Source organism: Corvus cornix, chromosome 1A (genome assembly GCF_000738735.6).
Source record: "Corvus cornix cornix isolate S_Up_H32 chromosome 1A, ASM73873v5, whole genome shotgun sequence".
NCBI classification, from domain to species: Eukaryota; Metazoa; Chordata; class Aves; order Passeriformes; family Corvidae; genus Corvus; species Corvus cornix.
Window position 1 is genome coordinate 63,658,764 of NC_047057.1, and position 23,859 is coordinate 63,682,622.

Sequence of the window (23,859 nt, forward strand, 5' to 3'; positions counted from 1 at the left end):
AAATACAACACAAATGTGTAGGACTGCATGATGCCACAATATTCAGTATTAACTCCATGTAAACTATTGGCCGTAAATCACACAAATCACATGGTCTAGAACTGCTCAGTTCTAGACCATGAAGTAGAAGTGTTAAAATAGAGTAGGCCTGACTAACACCAATGAAAGACAGCATTTTAAACAGTGGATCTACTGTTGCCCTGCATTTTAAGTCACTTCTGATACACATAACAGACTGTCCAAACCATGTCTTTACATAACAAGATTTAAGGTTTATTTCTAATATGAAGTATCTGACCATATACATAAAATGTCTATTATATTAGCTTTGCTGATGTTCTAGTTCTTGCATTTTGATTCTGAGGATTAGTTCCAAGGTTTCTTGTTCCTCCCAGTACAGTCTTCACAAAATTTAATGCTACCAGCCAGGCCTCAGAGGCAGATAAATTTCTACCGTGCAGACATACAACATGCTATTTTCTCTTTTACATCGTTCTCCAGTGTGTATGTAGGAATAAAAAAAGAATTAAAAGAAAAAAGTGTGTCAACTTCTAGGAGGCAGACTGGGTTTTGCAAACCTGTCCCTGGCTTTAAACTGAAAGAGAGTGAGCTCAGATTGGATATTAGGAAAGTATTCCTTTCTGTGAGGGTGGTGAGGCCCTGGCACAAATTGCCCAGAAAAATTGTGGGTTCCCCATCCCTGGAAGTGTCCCAGGCCAGGTTGGATGGGGCTTGGAGCAACCTGGGATAGTGGAAGGTGTCCCTGGCCATGGCAGGGGGTTGGAACTGGATGATCATTAAGGCTCCTTAATGATCCTAAACTCAGGCCACTCTGTGATTCCCTTCTCCCAGATTTCCACAAACTGCATTCTTCTATGGTTAGATAGAAATAATGAAAAATATCCTTAAGCTTTAAAGCTTTGGATGCAGTATGGATAAGGTGCAAGTTATTGTATACTGCAAAGCTCACCTACTGAATAGGTCTGGTTTTACTGTATAAGTAAATTTCTTCTCTGAGACTTGGAGTTTTGAATGTAACCCCAGCTCCCAATTTGGTCTTGCATGTCTGTGGTGTAGTCTGTAATTTTGCTTGCAGGGTAGAGAGGAAGATCAAAGGACTAAAACTGTCAGAGTTAAGAAAAAAATACCTACAGATCTCTGTGACAATCACAATATTCAAGAGCTGAAATTAAATAACACATGATCTAATGGGAAAGATACATCACAGTTGCCAGTGAAATCTTACTGACTCCAACCATAAGCTTCTCCAAAAAGTGCTTTTACATAGTGTTGCAAGTCAGAATACAAATCTCTTTATTAGGAGAAGGTTGATAGACATGTAAGGCTCTGGCTTTGAAGGGGAACGCTTGGATGTCTTTAGTAAAAAAGGAATATTGTTTCATGTACAGGCCTAGAACAAAACCAAGAAGTTCACTTAGGAATCTGCTCATACCAAATTTCCACAATGAAACATATATTGTGAGACAGCACTAGGCAATCAATTTCCTTTTACTGTACCTCTACATTCAAAAAAACCCCATGGGGACATCTGTGACATTTTTGGTGCAGTTACAGAGACAAAAATTTCACCAGTTTAGGAACAGAAAATCAGTAGGTGACTCGTTAACATTAAAGGATTTTCTTGTCTGCCAGAAAAAATGGAAACTGATCAATCAATTAAGTATCAAATAGAAGACTGGATTTTAATGCATTTGCAGGGTAAGATTATCATCTAGTAAAACCAGCACTGTTTATTTCTTCAGTGGACATTTGTCTATACAAAAGACAAAACCTTTGGGTTTCATTACAAGAATGAAGCATAGAAAAAAATTTAAATAAAAACCTTACCTTTCTGCAATACATATTTCATACTGCCAAATACATATGCAACCATTCCTTATTGCTATAAGAAAGCAATTTATGAAAAGTGCTGATGAAAAAAAATCAGCTAAACAAAAAACCCCAAAACACCTCTGCATAAAAAGAACCACACCAAAAAAAGGCCGATTAACTCACCGTAAGAGAGATCATTCTTAGTTTATTTACATACCTAAGCATAACACTTATTTCCCCTTATTTCATTCAGAAATCTTCTATAACTAAGGCCCCAAATCTACAATCAATAAAGTATAGGCACAGAAATTCCACTCCATCTGCATTTATCAAGTCTAGGAAGACCTACGAGTGATCCAAAGTCCAACAATGTCAGTGGGGAGTTTTCTACTTCCTTCAATACATTTAGAAAGGGCATGTGAGGTCAGCAAGCTGCACTCCTTATTCTGTCAGAAATTCCACTGAGGCAGTGCAGTATCAGTCTCCACATAATTACATACATCTTCTTCCTGAAACTGAAGTCAGTCACATTAATCGTAATTTCATGAGAAAATGACTTTTGGAATTGAACGAGCTCTGTAAAACAGAAAGAAAATACATACTATACATTGGTCATGGCAATGTTTTGCACTACCTTAAACAGATGCACTGTTTGGTTTTTAAATTTTTCTGTTCCTAGAGCTGGATTTGTTTATAAATGACTTAAGAAATGCTTGACAACACTCTTATGTTTCAGGACTGATTCTTCGGTTATACATCAAAAGCCGTGAGAAATAATAAGCTACTCAGGCACACCTGAGGCAATGGACTTGGGCAGATACTTTGGAAATAGAGATGGATTTGTATCTATAATCAACTGTTTGTCTCCATTTTTTAAAATATCAGAAATTACAGTGAATCACATTAACACGACGCCAAATTTAAAACAGACGTAACAGGGAAATGTTTTCATCACTGCTGCAGTTATCTAGAACTTCAACCATGGGCTACCAGAAAATATAATGAAAGCAAAATCCTAAATAAAACAAATCCTAAACAAAACAAACTTTTTTCCCCCCAAGGATCTTTTCCCTCTCATATTTGCTATCTGATAACAGTAGTAAAATAAATAAATAAATAAAAGAACATCATCCACAAACATTTCTATCAAGCATTTCAGATCAATCTTGACTTGACGATACAATCCGAAAAGACTGGAATATATTCATCATTTGCTGGATGGAGATTTGCAGCTTCGCAAATCACACTGTATCAGCAGCACTGAGAATGTCAGTCTCTGTTTTCCTCTGGGGTTGGCTCTTCCTTTAATAAAACATTTAACTGTTTCTGTGCACATGAAAGGAAAAGTTCCAAACTATGCAGATTTCTCTGACGGACAACATCATCAAGCTGTTGAAATAAAAGAAAAAAAAAGATCAATCAACTTTAAGAAAACCTGAAAACAAATGCCAGGGTTTGTCAGCAAAAATCCAACCATATTCAACAACAAAAATTCAACAACTAAAGAACTGTGTAGTTTCAATGTGTGCAATTTAATGACAACTTTTTAATGGAGTATTTGTGTTCTCCAAAATAAAATGTACAGAAGGCTAAAAGTAACTTTAAAGCTGTCAAATTCTACACAAGCTATTTGAAAATGCTAAACTGCCTTGCTGCCATGCTAGGTAAATCCCCATAGAAATTACAGCTGCTGCTTTTACAAAAAATACTGCTTCAGGTTTAAAGCGATGCACATGAATACACATTCAACTGAATGTGACAGCATATTCAAAAATTCAAAGCCTACTGTTAAGTTAAATGGCAGCATGTTTAAGTAGTTCCCAGAAGAAAAGTCATCATTTTTCTATTTACTTCGCTTGTTCCTGCATTTTATCCCCTACTGCCAAACAATGTGAACTATATGTATCTATAAAATATATACTTGCAGTATAGATAATCTTCCCCACCAAAAAAGAATACCATAGCAAGATCTGGTAGGTCATATCATATAAATGACAAAAAAGTGGTTTACTGAAAGGCATTTGAACTTTTTAAGCATTAATTAATAAATAAAATTCACTGCAAAATTCCTTCCATTTGAATGTTCAAGTTCAAATGTCAAACAAATACTATCACAACTGAGAGATGTTTTCAATCTGACTATCCTTTAATCAGCCCAAATTCAACTGAATACCCATATAATGATGACATAGGGTGAGACTGAAAGGTAGTGGTACAAGGCTAATATGACATAAAAGTTATGCTACTCAAGGGAAAGGAAGTAATGGAATTTTGAAATCCAGCACTTCTGTCAGACTGTTGTGCACAAGTTCATATGCAATGGCAAATGGAAGGTTTTTCAAAAAATATGTCCTGACTCATATATCTTGGACTCACAGCTTTAATTACAGCTTTCAACAAAAACTGATCTGTTTTATCAATCAGCAGTCCAGTTAGTTGCTCTAGCAGTCACTTGAATGCCCATTTTGTTTTATAACACAGACTATTTTTAAAGTATCAACACAGAATGCAAGGCAAAGCTAGTGACAGCTTCCCACTTCACTTTGAAAATGCACTCAGGATAAAGTTGCAGCTCTGTTATTTCATACACAAAGGGAAACATTTTTATGTCCCTGTGCTTTGCTGCTCCATAAGTTCCTCTAATTTACGCAAAACCAGGTAGTTAGAATATTTTGGCAATTTGTTTCAACAGAGTTGAATGTGTCAGATCTAGTCACCAGCAGAACACATACATATTTTCTAAACACCACACAATCATAAAACTCTCCTTCAGTAATAGAAGCATGGAATCACAGGATGATTTGTGTTGGAAGGGTCCTTAAAGATCAGCCAGTTCCAACCCCCTGCCATGGGCAGGGACACCTTCCACTTGACCAGCTGCTCAGACCCCCATCCGACCTGGTTTGCTTGTGTCTCTACTGCAAATTTTCAGCTGTTGAAACTTTTGCATCTCTCCACAAAAGCAGGCATTAGAGCTCCATACACAGCCTGATGAGAACCCAGCCCACTGATTTACAACAGATTTTGAAGCAGATCTAGTTCAAATAAATGTCAGAAAAGTCTGTTCTTGATACATTAAAGTAACAGCTGCTGTTACTTTAGTGTTCTTCTATTTACGAAAATGGAAGAAACAGCAGACTAATCTCTAAAGAAGCTGTATCTAGAAGAGTCTGGAGCAAATGAACAAAAAAAACCCCACTTTGTTGTGCTGGTGCAATTTCTCTGATTTGAAAAGTATCTTGCCTTCTTTCTATCTTCTCTACCAAAGCATTTTGCTTGGGGGAGCTTGCATATTTTTTTTTGTGCTTGTGATCCATATTTCTTTGGGGTCTGAATGGACAAATATAGCACAGTCCACACAATATAATTTGTTGCATCTTAAAAAACAACACGAGAAACCTCCTTCTCCAATTAATAGAATTATAATTCTCACATTATGTCATCAGATTCTGTTGCTTCTGGTAGGTTTATCAGTTGGAGAAGCGTAGCACGAAACTGAATTTTAGTGGTTTCATTTTATTGCATATTATATCATTATACTCCTAGATAGTTCTTTATTGAGCTTTGACCAAGAGCTTTGGCTAAACACTCCCTTTTCTTTTCTTGCAGCCTTCCCTTGCAAATTTTGCTTTAAAGAGATCAGAGTAGCTCGCCAGATGTGTGTTCTGCTATGCTGCTGTTAACTTTCTTTACCAAGGCTGCAATCTCAAATTGTATAGGATTAAATTCATTTCACCAAGTACTAAAGCAAATGTTTAATGTGTGTAGTGATTGGCTGCAGCATGAAAAAAACAGAATTTCTTCAGGCTTGAGCAAGATTTTAGAAGTCTCAAATGAATTAAGTACACATTTGAGGAACCTTTGTTGTACTCAAGTGGTTAGTTGGTAATCTCCATTTGTGCATAAGAAAAGTTTATTGCTCGTTAAAAGTTTATGTAAATTCAATAACATAAAACTTGAGAATTCAGTTCCCCCTTCTTCACTCAGTTTATGAATAAGCATTGCCTTGAGCAGGACATTCTAAAAATTTTCCATGCTAGTCAAAGATAAAATAACCCAAAAAAACTTAGGATCTTCACATAACACGAGAAGCAACAAATGATGCTGGCTTTGAAAATGGTACTTTTGAATTTATTCAGAAAGAGGACATGCTCCTTAATGGGAAAATTGGCTTGGCTGGGAAATAGAAACAAATCCAATGAATCTTTCTTATATAACATATTATTTAATGAACAGTTACCAATGGACACAGCTTTTCTGAAGAGCGCCTCTGCATTGCTGTGCTCCTGCTTGCATAATATACCACAAAATGGGAAAATATAAAAGATATTTTAAATCTCGCTTTTCCAAACAGTCTCCTCTCTGTACTTTTAGGTCCTGTTCACTTCATGGAATGATCTCATTATTTAAACAAACATAAATGGACATCTGGCAAACTCAAACTGAATGTGACTCATATGCAAATGTAGTCAGTATGAATAACATATTTAGGATGGGGGCATTCACACAACCAAACCAAACTAACTGCTCTAATTCTATAGATGCTGAAAAATGGATCATGTTGGTTCAGATCTGCCAAGAAAGGGCATTTTCCTACATCATACTGTCACTGTTGTCATTGTTAGTCAATGTTTCTCTTTCGCTCTATGAAATCTAACAGTTCAAAGTTCCCAAATTCTTTAGACTGTGTCCAGTTGGTGGAGCTGTAATTAGCTCAAAGTTTTAATGCTCCTCAACTTCATTATTTTAGGTTACTCAACAGTATCTTTTAACTCTGTACAGATTTTTTTTTTTCCCCTCAAGAACCAGAGGTTGCCTCTCTAGGCACTTGTATGGATCCTGCTGAGAAACTGGATGTATGAGACTTGGAAAAACACTTCTTGAATTCCAGTCCTTAAATTCCCACTGTCCTTCAGACGTTTCATTTACCAAAAATGAGCAGTCTTGCAGGACCGTCCAACACATTCAGTGCTGTTTGTTCCCCTCTCAGCTAAGTGCATTTCCACCCTCCTTCTGGCCAAAGATGCCTGAATGAGACACCCTGTGGGGTCTCACCTTGTATCCAAAGGCCACCCAGGATGATGTGCCTTGGAGCCATGCAAGGCACGACCTAAAGGCACAGGCCCCAGCAGAACTCCTGAGTGGATGCAAGAATGGGACTTGGGAAATGAAAAAAAAAAAGGCACTGTATTACCACCAGGAGAATGCTTCCACCCCAGGCTGCCATATTTTGCTTTAAGTCAGCCCATCTTCCCCTGCATCACTTCATCCACCCATAGGTCAAACCAAAACAAAGTTAACAACTATTCTTAGCTCCACATTCTCCTAGATTTATCTTATCTTTCAAATTTTCAGTGAAATGGGAGCAAAGTCTACATGAATGATGTCTACAGTAGAAACTAGTTTCTTAGACAAATAACGGAGCATGCACATCCTCCATATCTTCCCCTTGCAATATCCACCTGCAAACAGGTTTGTTTTCATGGCATTCATGCTTACCTTCCTCTATTAAATATTCACCAACCTGTTTAAATACTTCAAATTACTGGAGGAGAAACCCAATCAGAACTTTATAAATAACTGCTGTATGTCAGAATTATACTCTCCATTTCTAGTAACTAATAAAATAGCACATGGAAAATAAAATATAATTTTAGGTTAAGCACTGAAGGATATGAGATGAAATCCTGATCTCACCATAGTAAAGGTATATTTTGTTATAAATCCCACTGTGGCCTGAAGTTCACCCAGAAAAGTGATGAAAACAAAATTAATGTTACATATGGCTCTTCAATTTTCCCATCTGTATAAATATAAAAATGTTAAAAAGTGTATCTTTCAAAATTATTTCTCAGATAAATGTTCCCAATACCAAATGTATTTGCAGCTGTAGAAATAGTAGCTACATTTATTCAAATACATATTGAAAAATTTACCTGTACTTCAAATGATAATCAGAGGATTAATGTATTCAATAGCAGTTCAGCTCACTACTCTGGCTCTGTAATACTAACTGGAGTAAAAACTGCCATCTTCTTTTTATCATGAAATTCAACACATGCAATGACCAGAGATTAAAAAAGAGCAAAGATGTTCAAGGAAGAAAGCTTTTAACTGTACTTTTATTACTGGTGTTTTTATAGTTGATCACACATAAAACAAACAAACAAAAATAACGCCATTATATTGTAACAAAGCAGAGAAGTTTCCCTAAGATCATAAAATCAGCAATAAGTTTTTGAGTCTTGTTATTTTTCCAGGAAAAACGCAAAGAACTTCATCAAGAAAATATTCCAGCAGTGGTATTTGCATTTATATTCATCCATACAGGGGGAAGGGCCAGTGGGGGAAGACTTAAAATCCTTAAAAGTATCCTTGTTACTCAAAGAAAATCATGTTCATGCAAAGACAGGAAATTTCAAATGCAAAATGAATGTTTTGGGGAATTGAAAACACAGAGATGGATGTGTGAAGAGAATGGGTTCTGAAGGTGGAGTTAAGCAGCTGATATTAAGGCTTTCCATTTATTTAGTGTTTACAAGTAAACTGCTGGTTGGCTGTTGAATAGGATTCATCACCAAGGCATTTCTTTGAAGTTAAATATTGATTAGCTACAGGTAATTATTTATGGACATCAGCCTGGCATAATTTCATGTTTTTCAAAGGACTCATAGTATAAGAACTTTTATATATTTCCTGTCCCCTCTCTGAGGAATGTTCAGTAGAAAGGGGACATTTTGACACTGGAGGTAAAAGCAATTGAGGCTTTGTAATAATTGCTAAAGTGGTTTATCCTAGTTTATTTAGTCTTAATTTCTCTATGTATTTTTATTACTGATAAATATACTAAAGCTTCATCTATTTGCTGTTTCCAAACTGTAACTCATTTAAATTTGCTATTTTACTGTATGGTTTTGTATTATATAAATTTACTAACTAAAAAACTTTTATATAAAAGAAAGTAAATACAAGTTGAAGAATTATGACAGACATACTTCAGATTATATTTTTTTAATAATTTTGTTAAACATCCTTTTTGAAGAAAAAAAGACTAAACTAAAAATTCCCATTTTTACTTTAAAAGACTCTGGAATGATTTTTCATTTTGTTCTACAGTTCAAACTTAGCACTGTTTGATCAACACTTAGATGGATGTGTCCATGGAGAGCAGAACACCAGTCAAAAGTGCTGATGATGACAGATTGCTTTTCTAAATACTTCTGTACTTAATTATTAAGAAGTAGAGGAACAAATTTAAATCCCTTTGAAATCAGTGGAATTGGGAATATACATTACTTAAGTATAAGGAAGAAATTATAGTAATGCTTGATTTGTTCATCTATATAAATAATTTGCTAAAAAAATGCTGTCAGTGGCACTCCTTCCTCTGTGCAGGGACTTGCTTGACAATGCAATAAAAGTATATTGGGTTGCTCCTGGAGCAGTTAATCCAGATGTAACACAGCTTCTTGCTTAGAGTCAACCATTGATGTTCCAACTGAATTTGCCTTTAGGTATTTCTGTTTAGCCTAATTACATGTACATCTTTAACAATAGGTGATTATTTTAAAATCCTTTTGGCATCACTCTGAGTAATAAATTACAGTTATGGCCTTTCTGAACAATGGTCCGAACTTCATTTCTAGGTGAATAAATGGTTCCATTTTAAATCCATTTAAATGTCTCTAAACATTTTTAGAGACGAAGTATTTTTGAAAAATAATGGCTTTTCATGTATGATTAAAACCTTAACTTTTGCAGGCTCCTCCTGCCCCGACTGATGGTGCAAAGCACTATTGTAACTTAGTGCTACGATTCCACTCTACTGGATATTGGCCTACAAACCCAGTCCAACAGACCCTTGCAGGGTATTAAACACTCATCAGTGTCTTCTCAGTGCTTGATTGGTAGATGCCCCTCTTTGAGGAAAATTCAAAGACAAGGGGTTTGCTCTGTACAATTTTTATGATATATAGACAGGTTTTCTTTGGGTTTTTTTCCCCCACAACTAACCCACCCCAGTGAATGAGCCTGACGCAATCCTGAAATTTTCTGTAGCTCAGCTACATTATAATATTTTCTAGTAAAACTATGGGTCCAGAACTCTTTCCTGGTGCACTATCATGAACTTCTCCCCACAGATTCAACAGAAGGCTTTAAAAAAACTCCCTAGCATATTAAATAGACCATATAGAAAAATTATTACCTTGAGGAACCTGCAAATCTGAGAGTTGGATGAGGAAACAATGAACTACTTCCTCTCATTTCTATAATGGATGAGAAGGAAAACAGATCCATATGGTACATATGTGCAGCAGAGTTTATTTTAGATTTAATCCCAGGACAGGACATTTTTGTCTGTCCACCTGTGAATTTCTACTATTGATAACACTTGCTAAGTATATAAAAACAAGGTTCTTCATGGCTGTAATTTATACAGTATCTGCTACACATTAGAAAGTCATCAGTGTTCAACACAACCTCTAGGAAAGAGTGATGTTTAATAAATTATATTGCTATGTGAAAATGTTTTTTTCCTTTTAAAAAAATAATGCTGCAACTTCTAAACCTTAAGGATTTTATGCTCTGAACTTGATCATTAAAATAATACCATATGTTGGACACATCTTTAAAACAGATTTGCCTGGTTTGCTGAAGGTGGTGGGAAAACACCCTGTCAAACCTCTCAGAATCTCCACTGTCTCCCAGCTGGACCCAGGAGTGTAAGAAAATACTAACTTTCATTCATATAAATACGAGAAAGAAATTTGCTTTCAGTCAAGGAAATTAGATTGAGTGCAAAAAGAACTAAAAAAAAGTTGCAGCACCTGCTCAGACTACTGTAGAAGGTGAAAAATAGGCATTTTCTAAGCCTACAAAAATAATAATGGAAATATTTATGTGCATTAGCACATGAGAAATCTCTGGAGTCACCTACCTACTTAACAGATTACAAACATGATCAAACTATTTATAGACTATCACCATGCACTAAAAATAAGGAGTTACCATAATTGCTACTGTAATTTCTGATTGGTCCAGCAAATCTGATTGCTGTGGTTTGAAGTCACAGATTCAAGATCCTTGAAACAAACATACAGAAACACATGCAAACAGTGTCTTCAAAATCTCTGACTGATAAATAGTTACTGTTTGGCCCTGGCAAGTGCCTGCACAGCTTCTGAGACACACAGGTTTACAGTCTCCACAAGGCAGGCACAAGCAGAAGACTAACCACAATGTGGCCAAATTCATCAGATCACTTCCTCTGATAGGAAAAAAAAAAAGAACTAGAAATTTACAACAGCACCCAAATAAAGGATTTATAAGTGACTCAGACTGGTTTCTATCTGGGCTTGTCAGACCCTGAGTGCTCACAGAGTGTAGAAGTCCTTAATAGTTTTCTCTTGATCTCCAGCTGTTTTAAGTAACCAAGTCAGTCTTGGGCACTATCACATCCTGATTTAATACAGCTACAAATGACTTGGCAGAGATTACACAGAGCTTCTGTGGAGCTTCACAAACCCAAACTGCCACCTCTCCAGGAAAATGCCTGAAGACTATCAGACCATGCTTCCTGAAAAGCCCTGAGTGCAGGGCTGGGTGATAGATCTGGTAGCAAAGATCTGCTTCACTTGTCAGTATGTGAACATGCTCTAGATTAACCCACGATAACCACACTTGGTTAAAAGCAGCACCAATCTTCCTACACATAAAAATTGCTATTGTTATCAAATCAAACAAAAAAATGTTATCTGATGGGCTCACGTTGAGTCACGCTCACAGAATTGCCTTACAATACCCAGATTATATCTACAGAAATGGATTAATTAAGCATAACTGAAAAGCAAACAGCAAATACAGACATTAATAAAAACAATCTTTTTTGTAACTGTGAGAATGTATTTTGCATTATCTGTAAGCATGTAAAATAGAAATAATCCTTGCATCATAAGTGTTTGCAGTATATACAAACAGAAAAAAAAAAATACCCTAATAATTTGCATGGCTGTGAAACCACAGCTGTGTAACTGCTATTCCATTGCCATGGGTGCTTTCTAAACATCTATACCTAATGTGATCCTTCATTAACAGGAGACCCAGCAGGAGCACAACTTCCTTGCCTCTGAGAAGTGTAACAGGTGGTTCATAACACACATGACAGAGAATCACTGCTTCAGGCTCGGAGGTGAAAAAACTGTGTTATATGGAAAGCTGAAGCTACAAACAACATAGTAAGTCAGGCTGTAATTAATCTACCTAGATATCAAGGAGACTGGAGTTGCATCATGATTATTTGAAGGCTCCTGTGAAACTGTGACACCATATGCCACTACCTCTAAAGCAAAGCATCCCCTAACAACACACTGGAGTTTGGTAAACACCGAATTTGCAGGAGAAAAATCCCACCTGTTGGTTTTTGAGGAACACTTGATTTAACAGCCAGGTTTTCATTTTAATGAAACTTAAAATGTGACAGGATGAAACAGTATATTCTAGAAGTCATGGGCAAAGATGGTATCACATGAAACGCAGGTATCTTTCTAAAATTGCCATTGTAGATTAGAGTTGATGGATTCACACAAAGAAATTAAACAAGGAAAATCAGCCTGCAGCAAATCTGTGATAAGTTTAGCATTAAATCTGTGGCAATATATATGCATTACGATATGTAATTAAAGTTCAGGGAACACAAAATTAACGTGCTACTATTCAGACAGACATTTTTGAGACCACACTTTCTAATGTATTCAGTATTGAGAAGACTGAAGCTGTTGATAATGTTTTTTACTAAGTTTTACTGGAAAACTCAGTTTGGAATTTGAAGCCAAGCTACTGCAGCAAAATTCAGGGCAGCTGCTGGCGAAGCAGTTCATAAAGTTGCAGCTGCAACAATGTCATCAAAGACAAGATCTCCTTGTTTTAAAACACACACAGATTGAGTACTCATGGCTCTCAGCAGGTCATCACTTACAATACCACAAGCAGGAAAATTCTAGAGGAGGAGGGAGAAATCACCAGCAAAACACAATAATCTGCAGGCTTTCTGCTCCGCACAACTCCAAATCCTGCAACTGCCAGCCAGCGGAGACTTCTCAACAACAGGGTGAGAAGTATTCCCCAAAGCAGTTTCCTTTGGGTACCTGCCTGGCTATTCTGCTGCTCTTCCAGATGCAAACTTGTGTCAAGGCTTTGCAGAGAAATAATAACACCCAGAACATACAACCACAAAGAGAACAGCAGTTTTTCACATCGGCAATACCTTATTTTGCATTACTAAATTAAGAGAGAATAAACTGTTGCTTAGCTGGGTGGGGTGGAGGGAGAGGGCAAGGGAGGGAAAAATATACTTGACCAAATTATATGAGTCAGTAGCCTGCAGCCAAAGCAGAAAAATAACATATATATTTATTAACTATAAGTCATTGAAGCATCTTGCTGGATTTCTAACACACGGGTAAAGATTTGGATGCAAAAAGTAAACAGGAAACCACATCACTTTGCTTCATCTATCTAATCTTGCTACTGCTGTAGGTAAGAAAATTTACTTCTTTACATGTTTCTCTAGCTTCATAGACAACTTGATTAAGTCTCAAATTTTGATCCCACTGGCTTTGCTGCAGGAATCCAATTGCAGGAAATAATCATAGGAAAGATTAATCAAAACACATATGGTAAATCCAACTTTACCATTTACTTTTTTTAAATCAGAGTTCAGCAGAAGGATAAAAACAGCAACAGACATACCTGAGAAGTAGAGCAAAGAAGCTGCAAGATTTGGGGTAAAAATACCTTGAATTTTCCTGCATATAACCAACTATGAGAAGTCTCCAATAATTCCCCAGCTAAAAGAGTAAGTAGATAAAACTACTGAGGTTCAAGTATCTCCACATAAAAGGATTTGGGTGTAAATGAGAAGCAGCACAAAAAACCCAAACAAACCCTGAACTCCGAATATTCCTCAGCTGCAGGAAAACACAGTTCAGAACAGAATAATCCATCCTTATACACAAAGTTATCTACTCATTTCATTTGTGCAGTGAACAAGACAAAAAATAATTTGCCCTCAGAACTGTACAGCCAAGACAATCTGCCAAGTAATGTGACTTTGGTGGCTCTGCAATTACTCTGGACTTATCCTGGTACATGGACAGAGAAATTCTACATATCACCTCATTAAAACGAGTGTGATTTCTGGATCTTCTCAACACAAACACAGAGACCACAAAACTGTCCCTGTGTATCACAGAAACAATGGAGCAAAGGCCCTTTTGTACTCTGTCCTTGTCTCTTTGGGGTTCAATTCCAGTGTAATTAAAATAGCATCACAAAAATCTAGGGATGGAAGAGGCAGTGACCCAACTTCTGATCTTTGCACTGGGAACTCAAAATAAATCAGAGTGGAACAATTGCCTCTTCTCTTTTGCAATCTGACAGCCTTGCAGGTGCATGCCAAAATGCCTTTGCTGAGCACGGCCATCATTAACTTTCTAAGATGCTTTAGGATCCCCTTGGTGCTAAGAGAATGGTACAGCAGGGACTTGGAAAAAGCCAAGAAGTTGACCTATGACTAAGAAAATAAAATTTCAGATGATATTCTTAGCTTTGATTAATCCAAGTGATCATATTGAACTGATTAAATTTTCCATCTAGTACAAAGCAATGTGGATTACACTAACTTAAGATCAAATTTATAACTGCTATGTTACAAAAATACCTAGTTGTACATACTCATAAATTCTGAATTATGACAGTGAAATACAAATACAGTTACAAGCATATAGATGAATTTGAAAGACAGCAAATGAATTAAGGTTTTATTTTAATGGGAATGACAAAAACTCCCCAAAGTCCTCTGTTGGAACCCTGGGTAACAGTCCTCCTCCTCCTCCTCCTCCTCAAAACATTCACTTATTCGGTCTAATAGAATATTAAATATTTTACCTTCAACATTCAGCTGACCTGTCTAACTTTCTCACTAGGATGGCAAGATAAGGGTGTTCATGTTCGTTTGCATACATGGATCCATAGACTTTTCTGGGGTTTGCTGTTCTTGTTCTTTTCTTTGCTTAAATTACCTACTCTTGGTTAATCAAAAGGTCTCTTGAAAACACCCATAGACAAGAGTCACAAGTTGCATTAAAAATGCTTAATTCCACATATCTAATCAAGAACTTTAAATTTTTTTCTCTACTCAATATCCAAGCGTATTTTGAGGAAGTCATACAGAACGCAAAACAACCAATCTTCAAACAGATGATCTGGTTACAATTCTCACATTTCCAGAAGTACAGCATGAAATTCTAACACTGAGGGATGAATCAGGAGAAACACAGGAGAGCCTCACTTACAGGGGGCCAGAGGCGTGTACAGATGCCTTGCTTCCTCCTGTCACAGCCAGCCTTCCTAATGGACAACAGGGACATTTCAGAGCCTCCTCTGCTTTCTTATCAAATACTTGCAGAAGAGAGGGACCCTGGATGACACATCTTGCCTTTCCCCAGATCTCAGGTGTTGCTTAAGCACCTGATGATGAGAAAACCACCCCACTCTCCACTGACAGATAGATCTGGGTGACATTAGTACAGTGCACACTGCAAATCTTTATTCCCCTGAATACTCTATATCCACAGAGCCAGCTGAATAATTATGTGTTTTCAGAGCAAATCCAAAGTTACTCTTACAGTAATTAAGATGATACACATTGGATTAAAAACACAATACATCTCAATCACAAGAGTAGCTTTGAAAGAGTATAGTATCCAGTCATCTCATTGCTTAACGTTATAATTCATCCTGTTATTTTTTCCCTTTTTGGCTTTGATAGCACAATATTTTCTCAGTAATAACACCACTTGATTCCAGTTTCATCTGGAATCTCGCCTGACTGAAGAGTACAGGCATAATCTCAGTTTTTGTAGATTTATACACTGAGGCACAAAAGGATATATGAAACAGTTTTAACTTAAGTAAAGAATTTCAAACTCTGGCAATTTTTCTCTAAAGTAATTGTAAAAAAACCTACCATAGGCTATGTATGTAGTTTCAACTAAATTGCTTTCATCAGCATAAATGATCACTCAAAGAGTTTGAAAATTATAATTTTGGTTATTTAACAATTTCCTTTGTATTTCAATGAAACTAAGTGGCAGAGAATTGTATATTTTTCTCCTTTCCATTTGTTGAAGACAGAGCACTATAATTTCCCGGAAATTAAAAATTCTCTCAAATGCATGATGTTTTGCTATTGAAAAGTGGCAGAAAAATGCCAAAATGTCCTCCGAAGAAAAATGCCTGATAGGATCAACCGATAGAAATACTATATTCCTTCACAGGAAACTATCATTTCCTTTTAATATTTAGAAACAATCATTTCAAAGCTTATAGAGACTTAAAAGTTCAGGAAGGAATGCCAGGCTCACTTCTGCATCCCATGCAGATACATCACAGTGCTTCAGGATCCTTATTCACAGAGGAGAAAAGGAGAGCCAGGTGCACCAAACTCATCTTACACTACAACTTCCCATAAATCCTTGGCTTAATCCTTTGGATTTATACTGCTCTTTGAGTTGGGTAAAGGAGCAGTGTGAAAATGCTCCTAAAGCCTCAATGTAAATGTTTCTTTAATCCTATTAAAGCCACAAAACAGGCCCAGCTGAAGGAGCAGGAAACTGAGCTAAGGAACTCTCAGTGACCCCATCACTACTGTCTCTCTTGGCACTGATTTGTTGGTCACAAGTTTGTCCTGGGCATGGCACAGATGTCCTGACATCAGGTGGAATCAGGACATCACTGTGGGGACCCCTAGGACACACTGGATGGTGGTGTGTTCTGCAGTAACACGAAGTTTGGAACTAGTAACTTAGAGCTGTTATTAAAATAGCTGATATGGAAACAGAAGATAGGATTAAACATTTTAAAATGCCACTTTGTTGCATTACACAGAACTTTATGTTCCCCAAACACGACACTGAATTCAGCCAAAAATGATACAACTTCATTGCTTTTCTTTAAAAGTCAGAAGAAGGGGAAAACATTGAAAGAAAAATACTCAAGGTGACACCACACTTTAAAAACTGGGAAACTGGTCTGTTAAAATGTGTTGGTGGTAACATTTAGGGTTTGGACTCTCATTAATGGGGCCCCAGGGAAAATATAAACACTCTTTCTGAAATTAAATCTTGAGTTTGCCCACCGCAGTCTTGTTTTCAGCTTGAGCTGCTGGCACGTCAGCCTGCAATTGAGGCCTTGCATCAAATGCCAAGCCAAACATTCAGGAACAAGAATGGTAATGACACCCTATTTTGTTCTAAGGCATATTAAAATATAGCAAGTATTATATTAAAAAAAAGGCAAAAAAAAATCACTCATTTGAGATTAATAACTTAAAAGAAACTGATTTTCATAACCTCTCCCACTTGCACTTGTCTTCGAACAATAAACCTTCAGAAGAAAGCTGTGCTTGACTCTTGAAATCAAGCACACTTGCAAAACAATAACACATATCAAAGTTCTGATAATAACTGCCTAAGGGCATAAGAGTTTTTACCTACAAAACTAAATTCCCTGGTTTTGATACATGATCTTGCAAATGACTTAACATGAATGGATCAACAAATGAAAGTCACCAATTTCTGACACAAGTTTCTCAGGTGGGATCCTTCCTATTCACAGGGATATGATATCCTAATATCAGAACTCTGTTACTGGAACACCTCCTACCAGCATCTCTTTAAGTTATCTCTCATATTCCCACATTCTTTTCCTAAACAGTGTGTTCAAGGTAAGAGTGTGTTGCTCCTACTGTTAGTTTTTCCCTCTCTTTCCCCTCAGTCTCCAGCCTTCTGTAATCTCTCCATTTAGATGGATCTAGAGGAAGAAATGCAATGTAAAATAGAGCCCCTGTTCCACGTAAGGAATTGGGATCTCTTGCCCAAGAAGGGAATGGTCAGCCCTGCCTATCTTAATCGCAGCTTCTGTGATGTCTCATGATGCATAGGAACTGTCCTCTATATGGGAAAAATTGCAGTCTGGATCTACATGGGATGTATGGAATATCTTATACAAACACTGCTCTAAGACACTGATCCCTGATGGGAATTCGGGTTGCAAATTAATCTGACTCAGAGAGTAGACTGCACCCATGACTCAAACCAGGGATTAACAATAACTTACGTGCCACAGGTAGGGAACTTGAAGAAGCTGCCAATTTACCAAGGAGAACGACGAAAGGGTGCGCCAGGAATTCGTACAGGACTTGTTCCACCACTGACACACAAAGTTAACTTGAAGCATAGGAGATGTAACATACTCTAGCCTGCTATCCAATAAACTGAGTGAATTCCAAGCTTTATCTTTAAAATCAGCTCCTCGATGTAACAAAGTGAGACCCAGTAGGTGTCAATTCATGGCCTAACCAACAGTACTGTGTAGAAACCCTCCGCTTTTATCTGCAGACTTCATGGATTTCTTTAATCAGAGGGTGGTGAGACACTGGAGCAGGCTGTCCAGAGAAGCTGCAGATGCTCCATCCCTGCAAGTGTTCAAGGCAGGGTTGGATGGTGTCCTGGGTCATCTAGTGGGAGGTGTCCCTGCCCATGGTGGGGGCATTGGAACTCACCATGATCTTCCATGTCCCTTCCAAACCAAACCACTGTGATTCTATGATTCAGGTCTGAAAGCAGCAGATTTGTGTGTTTGTAACACCTCCTCTGGAGTAAGTAATTAGAAAGGGGGCAGAGTGCTGGATCCTTATTACTGTTCTAAGCTAGAGCCAAAAATGGTTGCATCAAACGCTTTTTAACCATGCAAGCACATCAGTCCTCAACACGACTCACATCAGCACTCCTGCTGGAACCATAAAGTCAACCATAAATTTTACAAAACTGAATATTAGATGTAATAACCTGCAGTAACTAGAATACCAGTCTAGTTACTGAAGTTAATGTAGTACTATATAGAAACAGTTCTTTTCTGTTCAAGACATTAGTAGGCAATTTAGAAGCCTTTCAAAGCAACATCATTTCACATTCATATGGAGTGTATTTCTGAAAGGCAGGTATACAGGTTTCTTATTTTATTTCCATTCATTATCATGTCAGTTGTGTAACTATCATCTACTTTACTAGAAATAAAATGATTGAGCATATTTACTGAAAAGAAAAGAAATACTGGATGTGCACAGTTGAAAAAAATTAGGCAATATAAATAAAGCAAAAGAAGTAATTTCTAATCTAAATGCGATTAGCACCTGAAGAATGTGAGCCCTTGGGTTTAAAGCTACATTAGGATTCACGTTCCAAAAGGAGATTTTGTTGAATTGCAATGGTTACTGCCAGTAGATTTATCATAAAAGGAGTTACCATTGTGCATGTATAGAAGCACAGAGAAGAAAGCAAAGGTGCAGTCAAGAAGTCAAGGACTTCTCAGCTGTATAGAGATGTTACCCACATAATAAAAGTCTAGAAAGCAACCAATTCAGTAATTTCAGGAAAGACAAAATATAGATAACCAGTAGCTGAACTCTGTGTCAATTCTTAGTTGGACAGAAAGCCAAACTGCAATAAAAATTTGCTTTAATTGCAGTTAGGACAATAAGCGTGAAGATTGGTGTATGGGTAAGAAGAAAATGGGTCCAGCCTCGTGACATTTCCTCAGGGGCAGAAACACCAATTACATATAGAGATTTTTCTGCAACGATAATATCACCTTTGAAAGAAGAAAATTAAGTCTCAATAGCGAGAAAAAACGTGGTTTTTTCTGTCTGATAAGAGAGGTCAATAAGCCACTGTTATTCCCAATTAAACTGATGTTTGAAGGTGTTTTCTGGTAGTAACACTGTTTTCAAATCCTTTTTTTACAATCATAGCCAGTTTCAGGCATGAGACAGACATCCTATTTCTCTTCTGCTGTACTGACCTTCCTCATTAGTTTCATCTAATTCTTACTACAAAAAGGGCTATAAGTTACAAGGTCTTTATAAAGACTATATGACTTATATGATAACTAAGGCATTTATGTGAATCTTGTAAAGAACTAAAATTTTATTTCAACTGCAGCACTTGATATGTAAAGGGAGAACTTTTAGTCAGACTTGTTTAAGAAAAACTTAAGAAAATGGACCATTTTCTGTGATGGTTCTGATGGATGAGTAAGAGAGTAACTGTAGAGGTGGACATATCTTCCCGTAAGGTCAGACTTCAGGAATGAATTACAGACAGTTCCTCAGACAATTTGAAAACCCAAAGGAATTTGCATCCTCTCCTCAACAAGGTGGATTAATCTAATTAAACTTGAACTTCGTGCATTCTTTTGCAGTCTTTACCTTAAATAACTAAATATAAGAGATTAGTCTTCATCATAAAATCTTCTCTTAAAATACCACTGAATGAGAAACTTGCAAAGGAAGTATTTCACATTTTAAGTATCTATCTACATAAATAACAGGGGTTATAGCAATTGTAACATAGATCACCTTCCACAATCTATATTGGTAAAGCTGCTTTCAAAATATATTTATATAGGCTTTGTTGCTGAACTAGAAAATCAAACATAAAAACCCCAAGAAGTTCTAAAAGTGCATTCATGATAAATCAGATCTGTATGAATATATTTTATTATGAAATGTAACACATGCCACTTAAAAATCTCCTGAAATGGGATTTTGTACCATAACCAAACCCAAAAGTCAGTGTATCAGTTAGAAATCTACTCAAAAGGCAAAAACATAGGTCTACTTGCTTCCTTCAGACAAAATAATGTAGAAAATACACTCCATAAATACAGTACATTATTAGAAATAACCCTGAAAAACAAGGATAAACATGGAGGAAATTAGCAGTTTTAATTTGATTTACTCATAGATATGTCCTGCTGTCTTGGGTATAACTCCATCACTATTTTTCTTCCCTTGAAAAGTGTTGTGGCTACACTGCATCTCTGCACAGAATAAAATGCACAATTCCCTCTTCAAGTGGTAAATACTTGTTTCACTGCAGAATAATCCCACCAAAAGTGGGAAAATGTATGACTTGCTCTTGCCTGAGATGAGCTGACCTTCTATAAAGGTGTGTTATCAGGGTAAAACAGTATTTTCCAAATATACTTTTTCAGAAAAGAGCAAAAGTGACTCTGGTTCTTCTGGTTACATAGCAAAGAGCCAAGCTGCCTGTCCTGGCGCATCCCACACATCCCTGGGATGAGCCTGGAATTCTGTTTTTCAAAAGCAGCTGTATTATTACCAAAGTAAAGGGGTATTTCCTTCATGCAAAATCAGAAGAGAAACTTGTTGGCTTTTTTTTTTTGCTTTCCTGTAAGACAGACATGGCTTATACCAGCTTGTTAGTGATTCTTAAATATAAATACTGTGGTTGAAATAGGTCCTTAATTTCTGTAATATCAGAGAAAATGATCTATTAAATATGAAACCCCCAGAAGTATCTCTTTGGTTATTCTTAATTCTGCAGTATTTTGGTAAATGTTAGTCAGAGAAATGTTCAGTTCTGTTTTCTTTAAAGGTTATGAGGCACAGCTGCACAAATCATGTGGGAACACACAGTAGTGCAGTGAGTTTCGTTATAATGGTGACACCTCTGCTCCCAGAACCCGAGCCTTAAATCAGGATGGGAGTGCATTTATGACAAGTGTCTGACTTTCAGGGAAACAGGGGCTGCATTAAAATCAAATCTGTCATTCCAGTGATTACTCAAGCCCAAACACGTAGTTCTTCCCTGACAGGCCAAAAAATGCCCTTTCAAACCAACGAGAGCTGTGCACAATTAGCAGACAAAAGGGGACTGATTAATATCTTCAGCTTTGCTGTCAGAAAACAAGCAGTAGGTTTTCCTGAGAGGAGATGAATGTCAATGTAAGTAGGAAAAATTGATATTTGCTTTTTGGCTGGCTACTCATCTCATGAAGTGAATCTTTGTAATTTAGAAAATTTCTTTAAAAATTCTATTCAGCACAAGATTTATTTGGTAGAAAACTTTTCCTCTTGTGACTTACTCTCTCCTTTGTATACCAGCTTCAAGAATTAATTTTTATCTCTGTACAGCTAATAGTCACAAAAATTAAAAAGTACATAAATAGTAGGCACAATACGACTAGATCACTGGCTTTTTGTCTGCTTTAAATATGTAATAAATAAATGAAACATACTGAATTAGTATTTTTAAGCATTCAGTTGCAATGAATAGGCAGTAAATTACTGAACTATGACATTTATAAACAACTTGCAACCTGTAGCGCAGACAAAATACCTGAATATTATAACAGAATACTTTTGTAGATCTCTATTCTACAAGACTTCCAAACATTTTTGTGATTTTAGAATTAAAAATGCTTAGTTTTTAACAAAAGGTGAGCAACATTTGCAGCCTATGTTCAAGAAGCTGGAACACTGACCAAGAATGAAAAAATAAGAAGCAGAGAAAAGAATTTCCTGACCTTTCTAACAACAAATAATTGGAAACAGTTTGAAGTACAGTAGTGACCAATTAATTGTCTTGATCATTATATCTTTTATGAGACACCTGGAAATAGAAGACTCCACCAGAACTCTCTGGGTGACATTCTGGTCTGTACAGATGTCCCCTGACAGACAGACATACTTGCTTAAGTCAGTATTACACAGCTTTCAATATTTTCATTCAGTTATTTTAAAACTTTTTAAATTAAGTTTGGTTGGTTCTTTTACTTTCTATCTGCAAATTAATTAAAAAAAAAAATCATCTCAGCCAGTCATATAAAATGTAATTATATTTCAGGAATTGTCTTCATAGAACAGCAGGAGCTACACTCAACTGCACAAAATCTGTAGGTCCACATTATGAAGGCAAAGAAAAGGCCACACACAGCCTCGAAATAAGATTAAGAAGCAAGGACATAAATATACTCCAATACTGATATTTATTTTATTCAGATACTGCTTATCTGCTATTTTACTATTTATTTTCAGCTTGTTTTCTGTTCAGAAATGAAGCATTATTCCTGTGAGTGAGCTGGCTTGGCTTCTCTCAGACCAGTGGATTCAGAAAATTCACTTTACTACTTTAAAGCAATTCTTGTCTTTCACTCTACAGCTTCATGGACCATCAAGTGAAGGGAGCACCTCCTTTTCTTCACATCTTGGACCAGGGAAAGGAGACAAAGGACGAGTGCAAAGCCGTGGTCTGGACCCCACTTTACACAGGGAATTATCACACTTCTCTTCTGCTCACATATCTGGAATGCTTTCAACACACCTCCAAAATTTCAGTCAACCTTGGAACTGCATCACACTCCGGAGCAAAAAACAAATGGGAAAGTTCCTTGGAACTGCTTACAAACTGCACTTTGGGACAAAGTTATGTTTATATCCACTTAATTCAGCATCAGCCAACTGAAGCAAAGTGTTTGGTACATGGGCCAAAGCCCCATGTGAAGTCCATAAAAACTGGAGCAGGGATAGGCCCAGCCTGTCTTTATACTCCTAACAGAGCAGCATGTACCCCTTAATCCGATTTTAACCAAAAATATTACAAAAGCAATGCAGTTGTACGGGTCACTGAAGGGCACTGCTATACCTCTGTCTCATTGCCCAGGGATCAGGGTTTGGGAACCCTAACCTAAGCCAGAGTTTACAGGACAGTGGGCTCTACTCTTTGCTCTGATCCCCGGGTAACAAACAAAAATCTGGATGCATACACATACATGTGAGAGCCTATGTACACACATGTACATATATTCTACCACATCAGCAAGATGTTTGAGCAAAGTAAAACTATTAACCCCTAAAAAACCTCTGAATTAAAAAAAAGAACAGAGCTGTTCTGCCTCATAAAAGGGAATGCCTTCACAAACATTCAGTATAAAAACAAACACTAGAACTTTTAAGCAATTAATGCAAAAAGCTGGCAAACACCTCCCAGCACTCACTAACACAGGCACATCCTCAGGGGCTGGACTGTGTCAAATAGTGCATCTTGGGGCAATTCATGTGCTAGGGCTTGTCATAGCACTGGGTGCTTCCAGAGCACTCAGGTG

General features: G+C 36.9%; 1 protein-coding gene across 3 annotated transcripts in view; it reads right to left on the reverse strand.

Moving 5' to 3' along the window:
* Window positions 1-2,007: 2,007 nt before the first annotated feature.
* The window catches only part of CCDC91 (coiled-coil domain containing 91), a 117,275-nt gene continuing 95,423 nt past the window's right edge, over window positions 2,008-23,859 (reverse strand). For all 3 annotated transcript variants that reach the window (XM_019292664.3, XM_010410236.4, XM_010410237.4), the window contains one exon: window positions 2,008-3,222. In XM_019292664.3, the coding sequence (XP_019148209.1) occupies window positions 3,103-3,222 (120 nt within the window). In that variant the 3' untranslated portion in view covers window positions 2,008-3,102. The remainder of the gene's footprint in view (window positions 3,223-23,859) is intronic.